Source organism: Vigna unguiculata, chromosome 4 (assembly GCF_037176805.1).
Source record: "Vigna unguiculata cultivar grain cowpea cultivar isolate G323 ecotype 2 chromosome 4, ASM3717680v1, whole genome shotgun sequence".
Taxonomy (NCBI): Eukaryota; Viridiplantae; Streptophyta; class Magnoliopsida; order Fabales; family Fabaceae; genus Vigna; species Vigna unguiculata.
The window spans coordinates 44,962,144-44,979,019 of NC_140795.1; the positions used below are offsets into that span (position 1 = coordinate 44,962,144).

Below are 16,876 nucleotides of genomic sequence, written 5' to 3' on the forward strand. Positions count from 1 at the left end.
AATTCTTGTTATGTTATGTGGTCTTTGTTGAGATTTGGTTATGATTTTGGTTGAATTTGATATTTTCACCATTTTCTTTTTGATATGGAAAAAGCATTACTGTCATGCATTCTTGGGTTCATTAGTTTTATAATTAATGCTTGTTGATTGCATTGGGTTGTGAACGTTGTTGCATGAATAAGTGAGAGATATCATATTTTAACATTGTATGAATATGTTGTGCCATGTTTTTCATATTAAGTTTTTTTAAATTTTTTTTATTTAATACTTTACAAATAATAAAATAATATGTTTAATCCTAAATGTTAATATGATTGTCTTACATTCATAAGAAGAAAAATACTATAAGTTACAGTTTACTAGTATGTAACAATATAATATATCATCGACAACATAAATTTTATCTATACATATCTATTTATGGTGTCATTATATCGTTAATTAACCAAATGATGTCATTGATAGTAGAAGAAAATAAAATGGATATTATCTCATTAATTTATCATTATCATTTTTCTTTGTACGTTAGTTCAAGTATGCAAACCTCAGATTCATGTGATTAAAAAAAGAGAGTATATAAAAATATAAGAGAGAACAAGAAAATAATAAAACTAAAACTAGATTAAGTTATAAACTAAGTTGAATAAGGATGCATATATACATGTATTTTCCGAATAGAAAGAAAGACATTTTTTGGAGAAGAAAAAAATTGAAAATAAATATTAATGTATAATAAGAAAATTTGGAAAGAAAAGTTGGATTCTAAAAAAAGAATTAAAATTAGTATTAGAAAAATGTTAAGAAAAATAAGCAAAGTAAAATTTGTTCGTTTATTAGTTTAATTGAGGAATATAAAATGATAAAAAAACAAAACAAAATTAAAATTAAACACAGAAGAAACTATATGATGTTGAGCAAAGAATCATATTTATTAAGAAGTGAATTTTAAATCTAATTCAATCTTACAAAACTGGTTTATCAAGTAAGGTTTGCAACCACTTATATATTTTAAATTGATATACATTAAGATGAAAAAATATTTTCTTGTAAATCCTTATGCTTCATTGTAAACCTTTATGCTTATTCTATCTTCAAATGACAGACTCAAACATGTCTTTGTTAGTGGCCTTCTGATTAAGATTATTTCCAAAATCCATTCCTCCATATCCATATTGTTGAACAACTAGCACAGACGATCGTGAACCAAAGTTGTTTGACACCAAAATGTCCCCAATAACTCCAAGTTCTAAGCACTCACACCACTCCAACAATTTCGAGAAGACCTTAGAATTCCTACAGTTTCCTTGTCCAACTATGTAAATATCACAACCAAATTTTTCTATCTCATTCAGAACTGTAGGAATATCTTGACCACTATGAACATCAATCTCTGAGTAGGATATTGAATCATTATTGTTAACTACTGTAAGTCTAAATATGCTTATATACTCTTCATCTAACTCTTTTTGTTTGTCTGTATCTATTACCGTAGATAATATCCCTTGCGCTTCATCGTGAACTAAAGCATCTACTTCTGCCGCTTCACCCAACAGAAGAATTCGAACCACTGAGAGTTGTGTTCCTGAACGTCTTGCCATCCTCCATGCAATGGCTAAGGCTTCACGATCATCAGGGCCCCCAACAAAGACCACACAAATATGAAGGTTAATTTTGGGAACTAACCCAAAATCCCGATCAATAAATATTCCCACGGAGCAGGGGGCACCTTGCATTACATTTTGGTTTATATCTTTGTATACAACACTGGTTACTTCTAAAGTACCTTCTAAAGTTAATTGTTTGTGAAACGGAAGAAGAATTAAGCTTGTGCGTTTCTCCTCTGCTGAGTGGTATATGTCCTCATGAATAGTTGTATATGCTGACACCACATTTAAGGTCTCAACTCTAATAGCGTCATATGCCTCTCCAAGTGCATCAATTGTGTTGTGAATGCTTTCTAACTCTTCTTCTGACCTGGTCAGGTTTTGTTCTCCAAATTGGCAACAAAACTTCCCTATATGTGCAGCAACTAGGGCAGCAACACGTCCAGTAAGTTCGACAAGGTACAAGGCAAAAACATGCACAGGGGAAACTCTTGTGGCATTAAAACATTCAATTATGCTAATCATGCTTGCAGCTTGGCGAGTATTATGAACACATGCTATAATTCGAAGCTCTGCATCAACTCTTAGTTTTTGTATGGTCTTTAGCTTATTCTGTTCAAATTTCTGTCTTGGTTTATAGATGACATTTATGACCGGAGACACAACTATTGTCATCAGAAGAACAGCAGAAGTTATAACAGCATAGGTAGGTACAGAAAATATCTACAATAACACATCACAAGAGCTTATGGATTAGACTACAATTGTATATATAAGAAACTGAAGTAATTGAATGCAATATTTTAAATAAATCAATACCCTTTTGTCCCAAGCAATGTTCAACATTATTAATGCCATGGCACCTTTATTATTCAAAATCAAGCCCAAGGTCAAACCATCTAGAATACGCATACCAAAGAAAAAGGTGACAAATAAAGTGCTTAAAATCTTTATAGCACACAATAAGATTATAATCAAAATTATAAAGGGCCAACTTTCTTGGGAGAAAATTGCGATCAACATAAGTCTCATCCCAGTTCCACTAAAGAAGAGTGGTACTAAAAATCCGCCAACAAAATCATCTGAAATTGACATGAACAATTCAGCAAATTTCCCATGAGGTAAAATTAATCCAAAAACAAAAGCCCCAACAATGGCATGTGAACCAAGAAAATCTGAAATACATGAACAAGCTAAAACCCCCATGATTATGAAGAGCAATTGGTTATCATTCCATTCATCTTTGTCTGCCTTGCGATCAATAAACCATTGAATGAGTGGACGTACAACAAAGATGCACACAACAATGAATAATATCGTGCATAACACAGTGTAGATAGCTCCTTTACCATTAATTGAAAATGGAACAAATAAAATGAAAAGAATCCAACCATAGGTGTCACTAATCATGGCTGCTGTTAAAGCCTCTTTACCGAGACCAGTATAAAGGAGCTTAAGCTCAGAAAGTGTGTGTGCTACCACAGGAAAACCTGTAACAGTGAGAATTAAAGTCCAAAGTATATAAGCATTATTTGTACTTTCTTCAAGGGGAAACATCGTACTATGTCCATAAACTTTTCGAAACAAAACATATAAGCATGGTGCAACGAGTATGGGAAAAATGATCCCAGCAATTGCGATGCTTGCTGCTTTCTTGTTCACATTTAGAATGGTATTTAAGTTCATCTCCAATCCACTAAGGAATGCATAATAAATGAGACCAATGTGGGAAAGGACCTCAACGTTGACAATCCCATTTACCGGAAAAATGAACTCAAAAATTGTTGTGAATCTTCCAAGTAATGGCGGTGTAAGTAGGAAACCAACCTACGTAATTATAATTTAGAATGCCCACACATTACATTGTTAGAATGCCATGTATCATAAATTTTGAGATAATTATCATAAACAAAACTATTGAGATTTATTTACTTACTGAGATTTGTGAAATGAGACGAGTTTGATGCAGAGGTTTGTAGATTATAGAAAAGAGACGAGATAACACAACAGTAAAAGAAATTTGAATTGCCAGAATAGGGAGCTCTGTTTTCCAGACTTTATCGGTTTTCCAAAATTGATTAGGATTAACTATGGAAACATTGTAACATGCAGGTATTGTGTCCGTCATTATTCCTTTGATTTTGTAATAGATACACTTATTCTTGATGTTTCTTCTACTATGGTACTTTCATCCTTTATATCTTTTTTTCTTTTTCTCACAAAACCTAAGATTAAAACACATTACTGGTATGTAACTACATAACACATTACTGGTATGTAACTACATAACATATTATCGACAACATAAAATCCACCTATACATATCTATTTATGGTGTCACTTATCTTATTTTATGGTTAGTCTCATTTTCTGTTGTACACAACAAATAGTCAAAATTTTCTAAAGTTACATATTTGCATTATTATTTTATACATCCACTTTATTAATGTTTTATAAAATATTTAAATTTTAAAATTTTCAGTTTATTATCCGTTATCATTGTTTAGAGAAAATGGGTTATCATTCTAATTTCCTATTGATAGCTTATGTGGTTATATATATTCCTTAATATAAAAGAATATACAAAAATTAGTTTTTTAGTTTTTTGGGAAAAAAAATCAAGTAAATCATTTGTAAAAAAGCATGCGACTTCTTCTAGTACATACAAACACAATAACATGCATTCTTTATGTTGATTATATTTGAAATGTATGTGCAAAGAGAGTCAAGAGCATTGGATTTTTACCCTATCAATGAACTAATCTTTCCAATGCCGAACTTGAAAATATATTAAAAAAAATTTAACTATATTCATTTTTTGTTATTTTATAGAAAATTGTCATGTTAATTTTTAGGCATGTGAATAAAAAATTAAATAATTTTAAATTAATTTTGCAAACATAATTATTATGAAATAAATTTTCAATTCAATTATAGATTTTAAGATAAATTATCCAATTAAAAACTATTGAATGTTTTAGTAGATAACTTTTAACAATTTAAGTTATTTATATATTTTCTTTAAAAAATTCAAAAGATTTTTTGAATTTCTTTATTTTTCATTTTCTTTAATCTATAAAAAGTTAGATATGGGTGAACTTTATATTGTAAGAAAACAAAAGTAATATAGTGCTCAGATAAATTAATAAAATATCAATATTTTATACATAACACGTTTTCATCATGATTATTTATAATTACATATTATTGAGATGAAATCTTAAAATTAAATTTGAGTATGATTTGGGTTAGATTTGTGGTTAATTTAATATTTTAAATTTAATATACTATAATTTAAATCATATAAATTATTTGGGTTGTAGATTATTTTTATCTTTTTTTTCCTTCATTGGGTTTATCTCCTTACAATTCTTCAAAAAAAAAAAATCACTTATAAAATTTAAAATAAGACAAATTGTAAGTAAGATTAGCTTAATTTCCCAATCATGATTCTTTTCCTCTCTAAGTTCAAATGGCTTGGGTGGTATCCAAGGTCACATGGTAATCCTCTCATATTCCCTCGATGAATTTCATATGATAGGATAGGATATGAACTTTGGAAAAGCTTATAGAAAATTTATCTGTTTCTAAAAATAGTTCATGTAAATGATTAATTATCTTTTAAATGTTAAATGAAATATTATATCATTTTAAATGTATATAAACATGAAATACGGATTTCCTTTTCCAACAACTAGACATTGAGTTAGGTTGATATGCAAATAGGAATTCGCCGAAATAACTGAAATTTTTGGTGGTGTTATTATATATATAAACAAATAACATGACATTCTATAAAATTCATATATCACACTTACAGTAAACTTTTATTTAAATTTACATCTGGTTTCAAACAGCTTTAATTTATGAAATTTTAAAAATCATATTATAATATAAAATATTATATAATTATAATATAAAATATTATAAGTGTCGATTATTTTTAAGATTTATAAAAATACGAAGGATATAAAATATATTTTTATTACAATATATGATGGGTATATTATGTGTATCAAACTTCGTTATTTAATAGCTGTGTCGGTTAGGGTATTATCTCTCTTTGTTACAACTTACGAAGTACGACATTATCTATTTCAGAAGTTTCACGAGACTAACTAAGAGCTGATGCTTAGTTGCATTGCATGTCCACACATGACGTACTTGGTCCCTTCACTCCATTTTCAGTGAGTTGTCCAAATCTATGTATATCTTCTTCTGTTTGTTTCTGATATAAATGTGAGCTCTGAAATATGTCATAATTCGTTAAGTTTATTTTCACTTTAGAGATTAACTTTTCACACTAGCTTATTGAATAATTCCTGACTATTTTTGTTATTATTGTCATATTTTTTCAATAAAGGCTCTTGAATTACCTATATATAACACTAGCATAAACACAGGTGCAATAGCGTCTGTGTATGCATTTTTTAAATATGCAGGACATTATATCAGTAGGTGATAATATTGTAATATTATTAAGTTAATATATAAACTAAAATTATATTTATTGAAAATGAAATGAAATATATTAGAACAAATGACAGAATAATCATTGATAAATAAAGAAAAAAGAGAAGAATGAGAGATAGTCTATTTTAGAAAAAGCTTATAAAAATAACGGTCAATTTTTAAAAATTTAATAAATTATTATATTTAAAGGGTAAAATCGGTATTTTGAAATGTGAACACAAAAAGGGAAATCCCCTTTATATATTGTTATAGATGTAATAATAGTTTATTTGTTTAAAGGACAAAGTCTATAGCTTTTCACTTTTATCCATCATATAGTTTAAAATAAAATAAAAACAAAGTGATTTTTCTACACTTATTTGAAATGGGTAGAATGGCTACAATCAAAGTTTGTTCTCAAAAAAAAAAAAAAATTACTGACAAAAGATATATTTAGGTTAAAAAATTGAAGCTTTTTATTCTATATATACCAATTTTCCTAATTAGATTGAATAGTTTTTATCTTAGAAAAAGTCTGGCTTGATTTTTTTTTTAATCTTCATTTCTTCTTCACTAACCCAAACAGTATAAATACGGTATCTCTCTTTTATTTTCTTTTCATTGGTGTCATTTTCCTTGTTTCATCGATGGAACATTTCCTCTTGTTTTTTCACCCATTAAAATGTATGTGGAAGTCAAATTTACCCTTTGGTTAGATAGTGACATTTTAAATATTAAACAAAAACAATCATATTTTACAATAACTTTTGTACAAAATATTATGCTTTTTAATTTTTATTTTTAGTGTAATAAAAAAAAACTAACGGTCTTTATCATATATCTATTTTAAGGACAATGATATTATAATTCTCATTTTTAACTTCCATATTTTACTATTTGACGTGGCTTAGTATCAGTGAGTTAGACTAATGGTCCTTGATGCACCACTCATTTCACTCCATCTTGCTATTGTGGTGCTCAATTAGACTCAAGCTTTCACTCTTCCCAATTACATAAGGTTGGTTTTTTCATTCACGTGTGTCCTAAAAGTTTTTTTTTTTTACGTTTTGACTCAAATTTTATTTTGTATTCAAATGTATAATATTCAGGTTTGAGATATTGGTCACAGATTCAGAATTATGAAGATTTGGGTTGAAAAACTTCAAATGTTCATAACTTCAAATTGGTCACAGATTCTAAAGTATTTTTTTTTTCGTAGTATTTTTTCACCCACATTTCCATACTTTATAGCTTTATTTGAGATACTCAAATTACTTGTAAAATTCTGGAACTGTGGTGTATTATTAAATTTTATATTAATTTTCCATGGTTTAAATGGAGGAAAATGTTGGCACAAAATTAAAAAAAAAAACCCACAATTTGACGTTTGTTGTCATTGCAACAAATGTAACAAATGTTAGTTGATATTGCTCAGCTACTATGATGTTGCACCTTCAACAGACGTCAAAAGCCTACAAGAACCTACGTTAAAAGTCATTTTTTTCATTTTAGTGTAAGGACATTGCACACTAATAAAGGCTACAATTTTCATGTTTTTTATTAGTTAACATATATTAATTTGTGGGATAAACTTTACACAATTATTTTAATAATGTGATGTAATTTTTATCAATAATATCTTTTATTAGTAATTTGAATTTGAAAGTGAAACAAAAGAAGAAGAATTTGAATTAATAATGAGAAAAAAGCATTGACTATGTCATGATTTCTATAAATCCAAACATTGCATAAGTAGTGAAAAAGTTAGTATATCAGGTCAAATTTAGGTGGAGAGTACTAAAATGTTGTTAAGATAATTCTTAGACCTATTAGGAGAACCTTACGTTTTGGATCATATTTTAGAGGATAAAAAATTGTTGTTAGACTCTATGTTGCACGTTTCTATGTGTATGCACTTGTATGAGGAGCACTAAGTTGATTTATCAAAGTTATAGTATATTATAATTTTTTTTATTACATAAAGTAAGTCATTAAGCATGCAAGAAATCTATATACATATAAAAATTTGATAGAGAAATTTGAGGACGAGTAACAATAATTATTGTGCATATATATAGATAATGAAAATGTTTTAAGACAAACACATATAAACATATAGATTTAAATACTTGGTTGGTTCTTGTTTTTATCGAAAATATCAATTAAGTTATCATATTTCTTTTTAGTCTCAATTTGGTTGTAATGTGTTACAATTTGGTCTTTTTGGTTAGTACAGTACTAATGACGTCAACTGATGTATCACATGTCACCTCCAAGTTTTGTTTTTAATTTTTTTTTCAATTTTTTTTAAATTATAAAAAATTACCACATGTCAAATGAAAGGGTCTGTCACATGGTAGAGGCAGTGTCACGTGTTACTATTGTGGCAAGTATCATGCAAAAAATCTCAATTTAATTCTTATATTTGTTATTTTATCTCAATTCACTCATATTTTTATTAATTTGGAGTAATTTTATCTCCCTTCAAATTAATACCAAATTTAAATTTTATGTAAATGTGATAATGATATTTTTATTAAAATTGATATTTTTTAACGAGATTAAGTTCATTTAAATTTATAGCTTACATCAAACTTTATTTAAATTTTGTTTTAAAATTATAAATAAATATGTTTATTTTAAATTGTTATAAACTATTTTAAAATTTTACATTTGAATTTATAAAGTTGTTATTTTGAAAACAATTTTAACATTTGTTTAGAAATTATTGATATATAAATATTTTAAACAAAATTTAAATAAAGTACAATGTAAAATACAAATTTAAATAAACTTAATCTTATTAAAAATATCAATTTTAATAAAAATATCATTGTAACATTTATATAGAATTTATATAAAAGTTAAATTTGGACTCAATCTGGAGAGTGATGAAATTGCTTTTGGTTAAAACAAATTGGAACTCAATTGAGACAAAATAACAAATATGACTAAATTGGAATTTTTCACATGACATTTGTCCCAACAGTGACATGAAACATGACCACGTCAAATTGCCTCTACCATGTGGCAGGACCCTCATTTGACACGTGACAATTTTTTTTTAAACTCAAAAGAAATTGAAAAAAAAAATCTAAATAGCCACAAACTGACACGTGACACATCTGTTAACATCATTAATATTGTACTAATGAAAATGATCAAATTGTAACACATTTTTTAAAGATGAATACCATATTGAGACTAAAACAAATCCAATAACCTAATTGAGATTTTCAAACAAAAATGAAGATCAATCTATGGTGGAAACCAAACACATATTAACACTTTGTTCCTCACACAATATAAGATAAAAATATGAAAAACATGGCCAATCTTGTAATAAAATCAGTTTGACACTTATAAGTTTATATGATATCAATCCTATCCTGACTAATAAAAAATGTAAACAACATGAATGATAAAAGAATAAACAATGATGATGTTAATAATTGATTGATTTAATCAAAATCTTCAAATGGGATAATAGTTGAGAATAAAATAAATAAAAGTCTCACATCATTGATTTTTTTTCTCTTTCTTCCATGCATATTGCTATAAGGGGACACTTATGGTTCCTTATTTCTCCCTCCCAAATAAACTTCCTTTTTCTTAGTAAGAGAAAAATTAAGAGAAAAAAGAAACAATCATTTTCCTTCAATGTTCTATCAATAATCATATTTTTCTATTTTTTTCAAGAGAGAGAATGTTTATTGTTTTCACTTGAATTTTTAGAGAGATGTTTTTCTTACATTCTTGTACATTGAAAATTATGTTCTTCTATTCTTATTTCTTATTTTAACCGAGTTAGTGTTTTGTCACTTGAGCTGATATTTCACTAAATACAAATATTTATGGAAAGAACTTAGTGATTATAAGCATGTACACATTTACAATGTCATTCAACCTTTGGTTGATTTCATTCAAGAAAACTAGCATTCTTGTACCTAATGATAATGAAGTTGTGGATGAGATCATGAGAAAAAAAAAGAATTATTAATAATAAATGTTGATTATGAAAAAATCTATGATTCAATAAGATGTGAGTTTATGTATTATATGATAGGTATACCATATTTTTGTAGTAAATAAATTGGTTGGATAAAAGCTTGTATGGAATTATTTATAGTTTATATATTAGTGAATGAGAATCCAACTATGGGATTAGAGAATGAACTAGTACAAATTTATCTAAAACTCTAAATTGTAGTTATATAAAAATTCCTTTTAAGTATCTAGGCATGCCTATAGGAGGAAACCCAAGAAAACAACAATTTTTTACAAGATGTGGTGGGTAGGGTTAGGAATAAATTATCTAGATGCAAATGTAGGTTATTGTCGTTTATCAACATGCATTTCTTCAATACCATTATTTTATTTGTCCTTCTTCAAACTGGCAAAAAACACATATAAAAAACTTACGAAAACATGGAAAATTTCATTAAGGATGAGAGTATGAGGATAGGAAGATAACTTGGATTAAATGGAAAATTTTGTGCAAACCAAGGAAAGAAGATGCTTAGGTATAAGAGACACTGAAAACTTTAACATGACTTTACTAGCAAAACTTTGGTAAAGATTAGGTGTGGAAAACCAGGAATTATGGGAGGATGAGTTAGAATCTAAATATGGATCATAAAGGAACCTAAAGTTAGTGGTATAGAAATGAATGAATAGCAGTGATGGAATGGTTTACACAAAATATATGAGGACAGACAACAAGACAATTGATTTGATGGCAAATTACACTAGTGCATTTTTTTGGTTTTATATCGTTTTATAGGCCTCAGTTATTGTAGAACCGAAACCTACAAGGACGCGGTGACATTTTTACAATTTTTCAAACTTTTTTTGCCTCGGGTCAAAAGCCAACTGAAGCCTATAGGGGCTTTTCTGCCTCAGTCAAAAGGCAACCGAAGCCTATAAGGCATTAGAGTTCCTTAAAATTTCAAAAATGCCATTGGCAAGAAAGTTTTTGGCCTCGGGTGGAAATGGACTGAGGCAGTATGCACTTTAGGCCTTAGTTATTAATTGAACTGAGGCCATATATCTTATTTAGGTCCTCAAATCGTGAATTGCAACATTGTTCCTCTTCATCCCCAAATCAAACCATAGTGTGTTGCGCGATTCAGAGCCACCATAGTGTGTTGCGCGTTTTGCTCATTGCAGGTGCTTGGTGGCGCGATTAGGGTTTTTATGAGCATCGAGATGATGTTTCAAGGTGCAAGTGATTTCAACGGTAGCTCGCGGTGAGGCTGAACTTGCAATGCAAGCGCTGACACGTTCGTTATCATGACGACGATTTCCGATATGCTTGTGTTGCAGAGGTGGTATGTCGCGACATTCGCGTCTACAATGGAGGTTTGTTGTCGTTCGTGTTCTGCTGCAGGTTAGTTGATTCTGTGGTGGTTGAATGGACTGGTGCGAGGTTGCGATGGTCGACAAATTTGTATGTGGCGGCATTGTGAAGAAGATGGTCGCTAGGGTTCGAAAACTGCAGGTTGTGTTTTTTGGCCTCGCCCTAATATGACTCGGGTCTGGAACCGGGGCAAAATACCAAAAATAACTGGTGCCAAAAGTCCTTATTGCACTAGTGTTAGTATGAAAAGTGAGGGTGGGGAATAAAATCAAATTCTTGGAGGACACATGGGTGGAAAAAACGCCACTTTATTATAGGTTTCTTAGACGGTATGTTATTTCAAACTGCAAATAAAACAATGGGGGAGTTAGGTGGATGGAATGATGGTAATTAAGTATGACACTTGATATGAAAAGAGAATCATATTAGTTTGAGAAACTACCTAAGAACAAGAATTTAACCAATTCATAATAAGGTAATACTTTAGTAGAGAAAGTGAGGACATATGGATTTTAAAAAATCAAGATAAGGAGTATTTATGATTAAGTTTATGTATGACACACTGTGATACAATATATGCAGGAAAAACACTAGTATGTTTAAGTCCTTTTGTAGTGTGAAGACTCTCCTGATGACTAGAAAGTGTTATTGAATAAGGTATCAACAAAGGAAAACTTGACACAGAATTATATAATGTATTAACAAATTATGCGAGCTATGGAAAGAAAAATATGAAAATGTTAGCACTTAGTTTTTCGTTCAAAAAGTGTGTGAATTCAATTGTGTGATAAGTAGGTAGGAATAAGTTGTGTTTACCATATAACTAACTTTGAAGAGTTCCATGTAATGAAATCAAATGAGAAACAAAATAGAATTTGAAAGAGTTTTTGGATAGTAATTAATTGAGAAATTTGGAGTCATATAAATAAGGTAATTTTCAAAGAAGATAGGTGTGAAAGAAATATTTTCCACGACTACAATATTCTGACTGGTACCTAAAATCTCCAAGCTATAAGGGTTGTACATTTTAATGGAATATTAACTTTTACCTATATAGCATCCGAAGGTAGAAACAAAGTAGATATACAAGTATATTGTATCATGGGGTGAAAATAGAGAAAGTATACCACTAGGGATGCCGAAACAAAACATTGGCCTCCTACCAACCTACATCCTTACACAACCAAACTATGCTACGTATTGAGTAGGGCATTTGTGAGAACATGTACTTTTTAGAAAATATTTGAGATGCGATTCATAAATTTTTATGGCTAAGTTAGTTTATAAGTAGTACAAGTTTGTAGGGGCTAAGTAGAAGTTGACCAATGAGCTACACTAAAAAATAGAAATTACTTTGGACAGCAATTGTGTTTTTTTTTTCTTTAGTTCTACGCGTGTCAAGAATTCTACAATTAAACTATCATCTACAACAATACACTACAGTTAATTAAAAAAAAAAATCTATTTTTAGTCTTACTTAAAAAGTAAGTATCCTAGTCGTGCTTGGGATTAAATTCTCTTAATGAATAATATTAAACATGTTTTAGACTTTAACTTTGATGTTTAAAAACAAAAATATTGTCATTAGATGATAACTTGTCTCACTAACAAAATCTCATCCATTAATATATAAAATTATGGGATATAAAATTATGAAGATGTCCTGACCCACATATAAAACAAGATAGAAATAAGACATACATAGAGTTGTTACTTCGGATCTGTGTTTAGATGTCCCAAATACTTTATAACCATAGTTTTTTTATGGAAAAAAAAAAGAAAAAAAGAAGGAAGATACAGTTCAAACCAGATGTAATAGTTAACCAACCAAATCAGATTAAGATCCTCCATTTACAATATCAAATTCTTAAATCTTGTTCTGTACTTTGGTATATATAAGAGGAGAGAAATAAAAAATATGCATGTTATTTTATAGTTGTGCTTCAAGTGTCACAACCATAGTTTTACAACAGAAAGAAAATCTCAAACCTTTGTTCCAAGATTCGCAGTCAACTTGAGTCCATCAACTAAAATATTACATTGCATTAGAAAGAAACTATTGCCTACAAGATTATATACACCACTCAAACTTAATTAGAAACCTTTTTTTTCTCTAATGTCAATAATATAACTACAAACCCTAGTACCAAAGTTATTAAATATCCTCTTTGAAGAGAAGTCATGGCAATTGAGATGGGATGCAAATCTTACTTAATTTGTTGTTCCCTTACCACCTAGCAAACATTTTATGGTTCAAAAAAAATCTTTGTACATCTTTGTACGAACTACTATAATTGTTTCTAGAAGCAATTATTTAACTTGGTTTTCAACAATCCACGACTTAATCTTCATTGCACATGGAACCCAAATACTACTCTCGTGATGATTGGTAGTGATATTTAAACAAAAGAGAAAAGGATTTGAAAAAAAAAAACTAATAAGTGTAAATAAAAGAGAAAATGATTTGAAAATAAAAAAATAATAAGTGGGTGTTATGATTTAATTTGAAAAAAAAATTGTGAAAGATAATGTATTTGTTTTAGAAAAGAAGGTGTAGAAGTTTCTTGAATTAAGAAGAGGCGTGGAAGCTATGTTTAGGTGGATGCTGGGAGAATTCCACACCCATCAACATGCAACAAATGCGGTTATTAATAAACAAATGAAAACAAATACCTTATTCATACGGAACTTTCTCGACATAAGATGTAACGCAGTACCTTCTCGCCCCTTCCTTTCTATTCTTTCTCCTAACTTTCTTTCCTTACTTTCTCTCTCCCTCATCCTTATATTTCCAACGGAACCTTCTAGAACCACCATAACCCCAATCTCTCTCCCCTCTCTGGCGTGCATCCACACCATTCATCTGCGCCTCTTCCTCCATGGCTCCGCCGCCTCCGGTGGAACACAACGCTGACTCCACTACCACCGCCTCTGCCGCCGCAGACTCTCAGAGATCCATTCCCACACCGTTTCTCACCAAAACCTTTCAACTCGTCGACGACCAATCCATCGACGATGTTATCTCCTGGAACGACGACGGATCAACGTTCATCGTTTGGAACCCTACCGTCTTCGCCAGAGACTTGCTTCCTAAATATTTTAAACACAACAATTTCTCCAGCTTCGTTCGCCAGCTCAACACTTACGTAATTCATTTCTACTCAATCACTTCCAATTTCTTGTTCCTGCTTATTTTTATTTGTTTTCCTAATTTTCTTTGTCGTTTTTCCTGATTTGCAGGGATTCAGGAAGGTCGTACCTGATCGGTGGGAATTCTCGAACGAGTGTTTCCGCCGTGGCGAGAAGCGGCTCCTGAGCGAAATTCAACGGCGGAAGATCTCGTTGCCGGCGCCTTCGACGTCGCTGTCTCCGACGGCCCCGGCGACGGTTGCTGTTCCGTCGCCGATGCCGTTGACTGCGATTCCGATCATTTCGCCGTCGAACTCCGGCGAGGAGCAGGTGATATCGTCAAACTCGTCACCGTCGCTCGCGCCGGCGGAGCTCATCGACGAGAACGAGAGGCTTAGGAAAGAGAACGTTCAGTTGACGAAAGAGCTCTCGGAGATGAGATCGCTCTGCAATAATATTTATGCTCTCATGTCAAATTACGCGAACGCCAACGGTAACGGAACTTACCAAGCGGACGGCGGTGCTGGTGGCGCGCAGGGAAGTAGGGAGTCCGGCATGACTGCGGTGAAGCCGCTCGATTTGATGCCGACGAAACGGATCTCCGGGGAGGATGCAGCGGAGTTGAATCCGAAGCTGTTCGGTGTGGCGATTGGAGCGAAGCGCGCGAGGGAAGGAGGAGGAAGCGGTGGAGATTGTGGAGAAGAAGGAGGTAGAGCAAATAAAGATACGCTGCTGCGTCTTCATCATCCGGGTCCTGCGGACGTAAAATCTGAACCGTTGGATTGCCAAAACCACCGCGAGAATCAGGAAACGCCGTGGTTGAGTCAGTGTCACATAGCAAATCAGAGGGTTTGTCATTGACACGCGGCGATAGTTAAGTGAAGGAACATTTTAGATTAGATATGCAATGGCGTAGGGAATCCGAGACCCGGCACGCGGAGACGCACGTGAGAGTGTCACGTGCATCGTTTAACCGTTTGGGACCGATTCCCAGAAGGTTCTCAGAAGTCAGAGGAAAACGATACTTTGTAGTCTTCTTTCTTCTCTCTCTTTCTTTCCTTTTTTTCATTAATTGGATTTGGCCTGTAGATTTGCCTTTGAGGGTAGTGTTGAAGATTTTATTTAGCCTTATTAATTATTTTTCCTCCCACTGAAAACTCAAAATTCTTATGTGAATATGTTAATTAATACCATGCTGCAAATTTGTGCTTGCTTTTGGATTTTTCTCCTCTCACCTTTTAATCTTCAACTTAATTTTTTATGGAGATTATTATAACGACCTTAGAAAAGATTTCGTAAAATCAATCAGAAATTATCTCCAACTTTTTGTGAAAGCTGCTTCGCTTGTTTTGTTCCTAATTTCTTTGTCATGAATTATTATTATCATATATAAATATTATTGTATTATTAAATGTTAAAAATTATAAAATTAATATTCGTTGAACCAGTTTAATTAGTGGCTTTAACTAGTATTTGACTGTTCCGTTTTCATAAAATAGATTTATTCACATTACTAAATATTAAACTGAAATTGAGTTTGGGGAGTGATATGCAGAAGAATGAGATTCTAGAATAGTTAAATTAGGTTGGAAAAGGTGCCGAACCAATACGCGTTTGGAAAAAATCGAAACACGTTGAAAATCTTGGTAACTGAAAAAAGAAATAAATGAGATAGCTTTAATATTGGTCGAATTCAAAATGAATTAGAGAGAAAAAAAGAAAAACAGGAAAGATATTTAAGTGGAGAATTTTCAAGTGAATTTTTGTGTTCTGTATCGGCATGAAAAATAAGAAGAAGAAATCTAATGAATTTAAAACAGGAAGAATCATTAGGAGAGCTAATTTAATTTAAATTTAAAACATAATTTTAATTTAATCGTCTAAGAGATATGCACCATAGTTGTTATATATATACACGTGAGTTAAATTTAATTAGGTATTAACTCTTGGGCACACTTTTAGAAATTTTTTGCTTTGTTTAGAAGATCTTGTTTAGTTGTCTATTGCATTAATTATTTTTAATAATATATTTATTTCATATTAATAATTTTCTTTCGCAACATGTATATTTGCTTACGAATTCTAAATCTCTTAAATAGAGAATTCTAAATCTCTCAAATCAAATAATGTTAATGTAAATCCGAGGTTGACATTAATTAAAATTTTCAAATCGTGTATGTTATAAATAAATTTTATAAACATAATTTTATTTGATCTTAAAACAAATTAACTTTGAAATGGAGGATAGAAAGAACATACTAGAAAAAAGAAGACAACGAAAGTAAAGGTGACTGAATTAATCTCCAACCAATTTGTTTATTTTAAGTTTAAA

The 16,876-nt window shown here is 30.7% G+C and overlaps 2 protein-coding genes across 2 annotated transcripts; one reads left to right on the forward strand and one right to left on the reverse strand.

The window, feature by feature from the left end:
• Window positions 1-1,091: 1,091 nt before the first annotated feature.
• Window positions 1,092-3,732, reverse strand: LOC114180889 (cation/H(+) antiporter 15-like). Its single transcript, XM_028067182.2, has 3 exons — window positions 3,541-3,732; window positions 2,424-3,431; window positions 1,092-2,327 (listed from the first exon to the last, which is right to left on the reverse strand). Exons 1-3 carry the CDS (start codon window positions 3,730-3,732, stop codon window positions 1,092-1,094), a joined length of 2,436 nt encoding a protein of 811 aa, XP_027922983.2.
• A 10,386-nt stretch (window positions 3,733-14,118) lies between these two features.
• Window positions 14,119-15,691, forward strand: LOC114182308 (heat stress transcription factor B-2b-like). The gene is made up of 2 exons (XM_028069156.2): window positions 14,119-14,561; window positions 14,656-15,691. Exons 1-2 carry the CDS (start codon window positions 14,295-14,297, stop codon window positions 15,403-15,405), a joined length of 1,017 nt encoding a protein of 338 aa, XP_027924957.2. The 5' UTR covers window positions 14,119-14,294; the 3' UTR covers window positions 15,406-15,691.
• The last annotated feature ends 1,185 nt before the right edge of the window (window positions 15,692-16,876 follow it).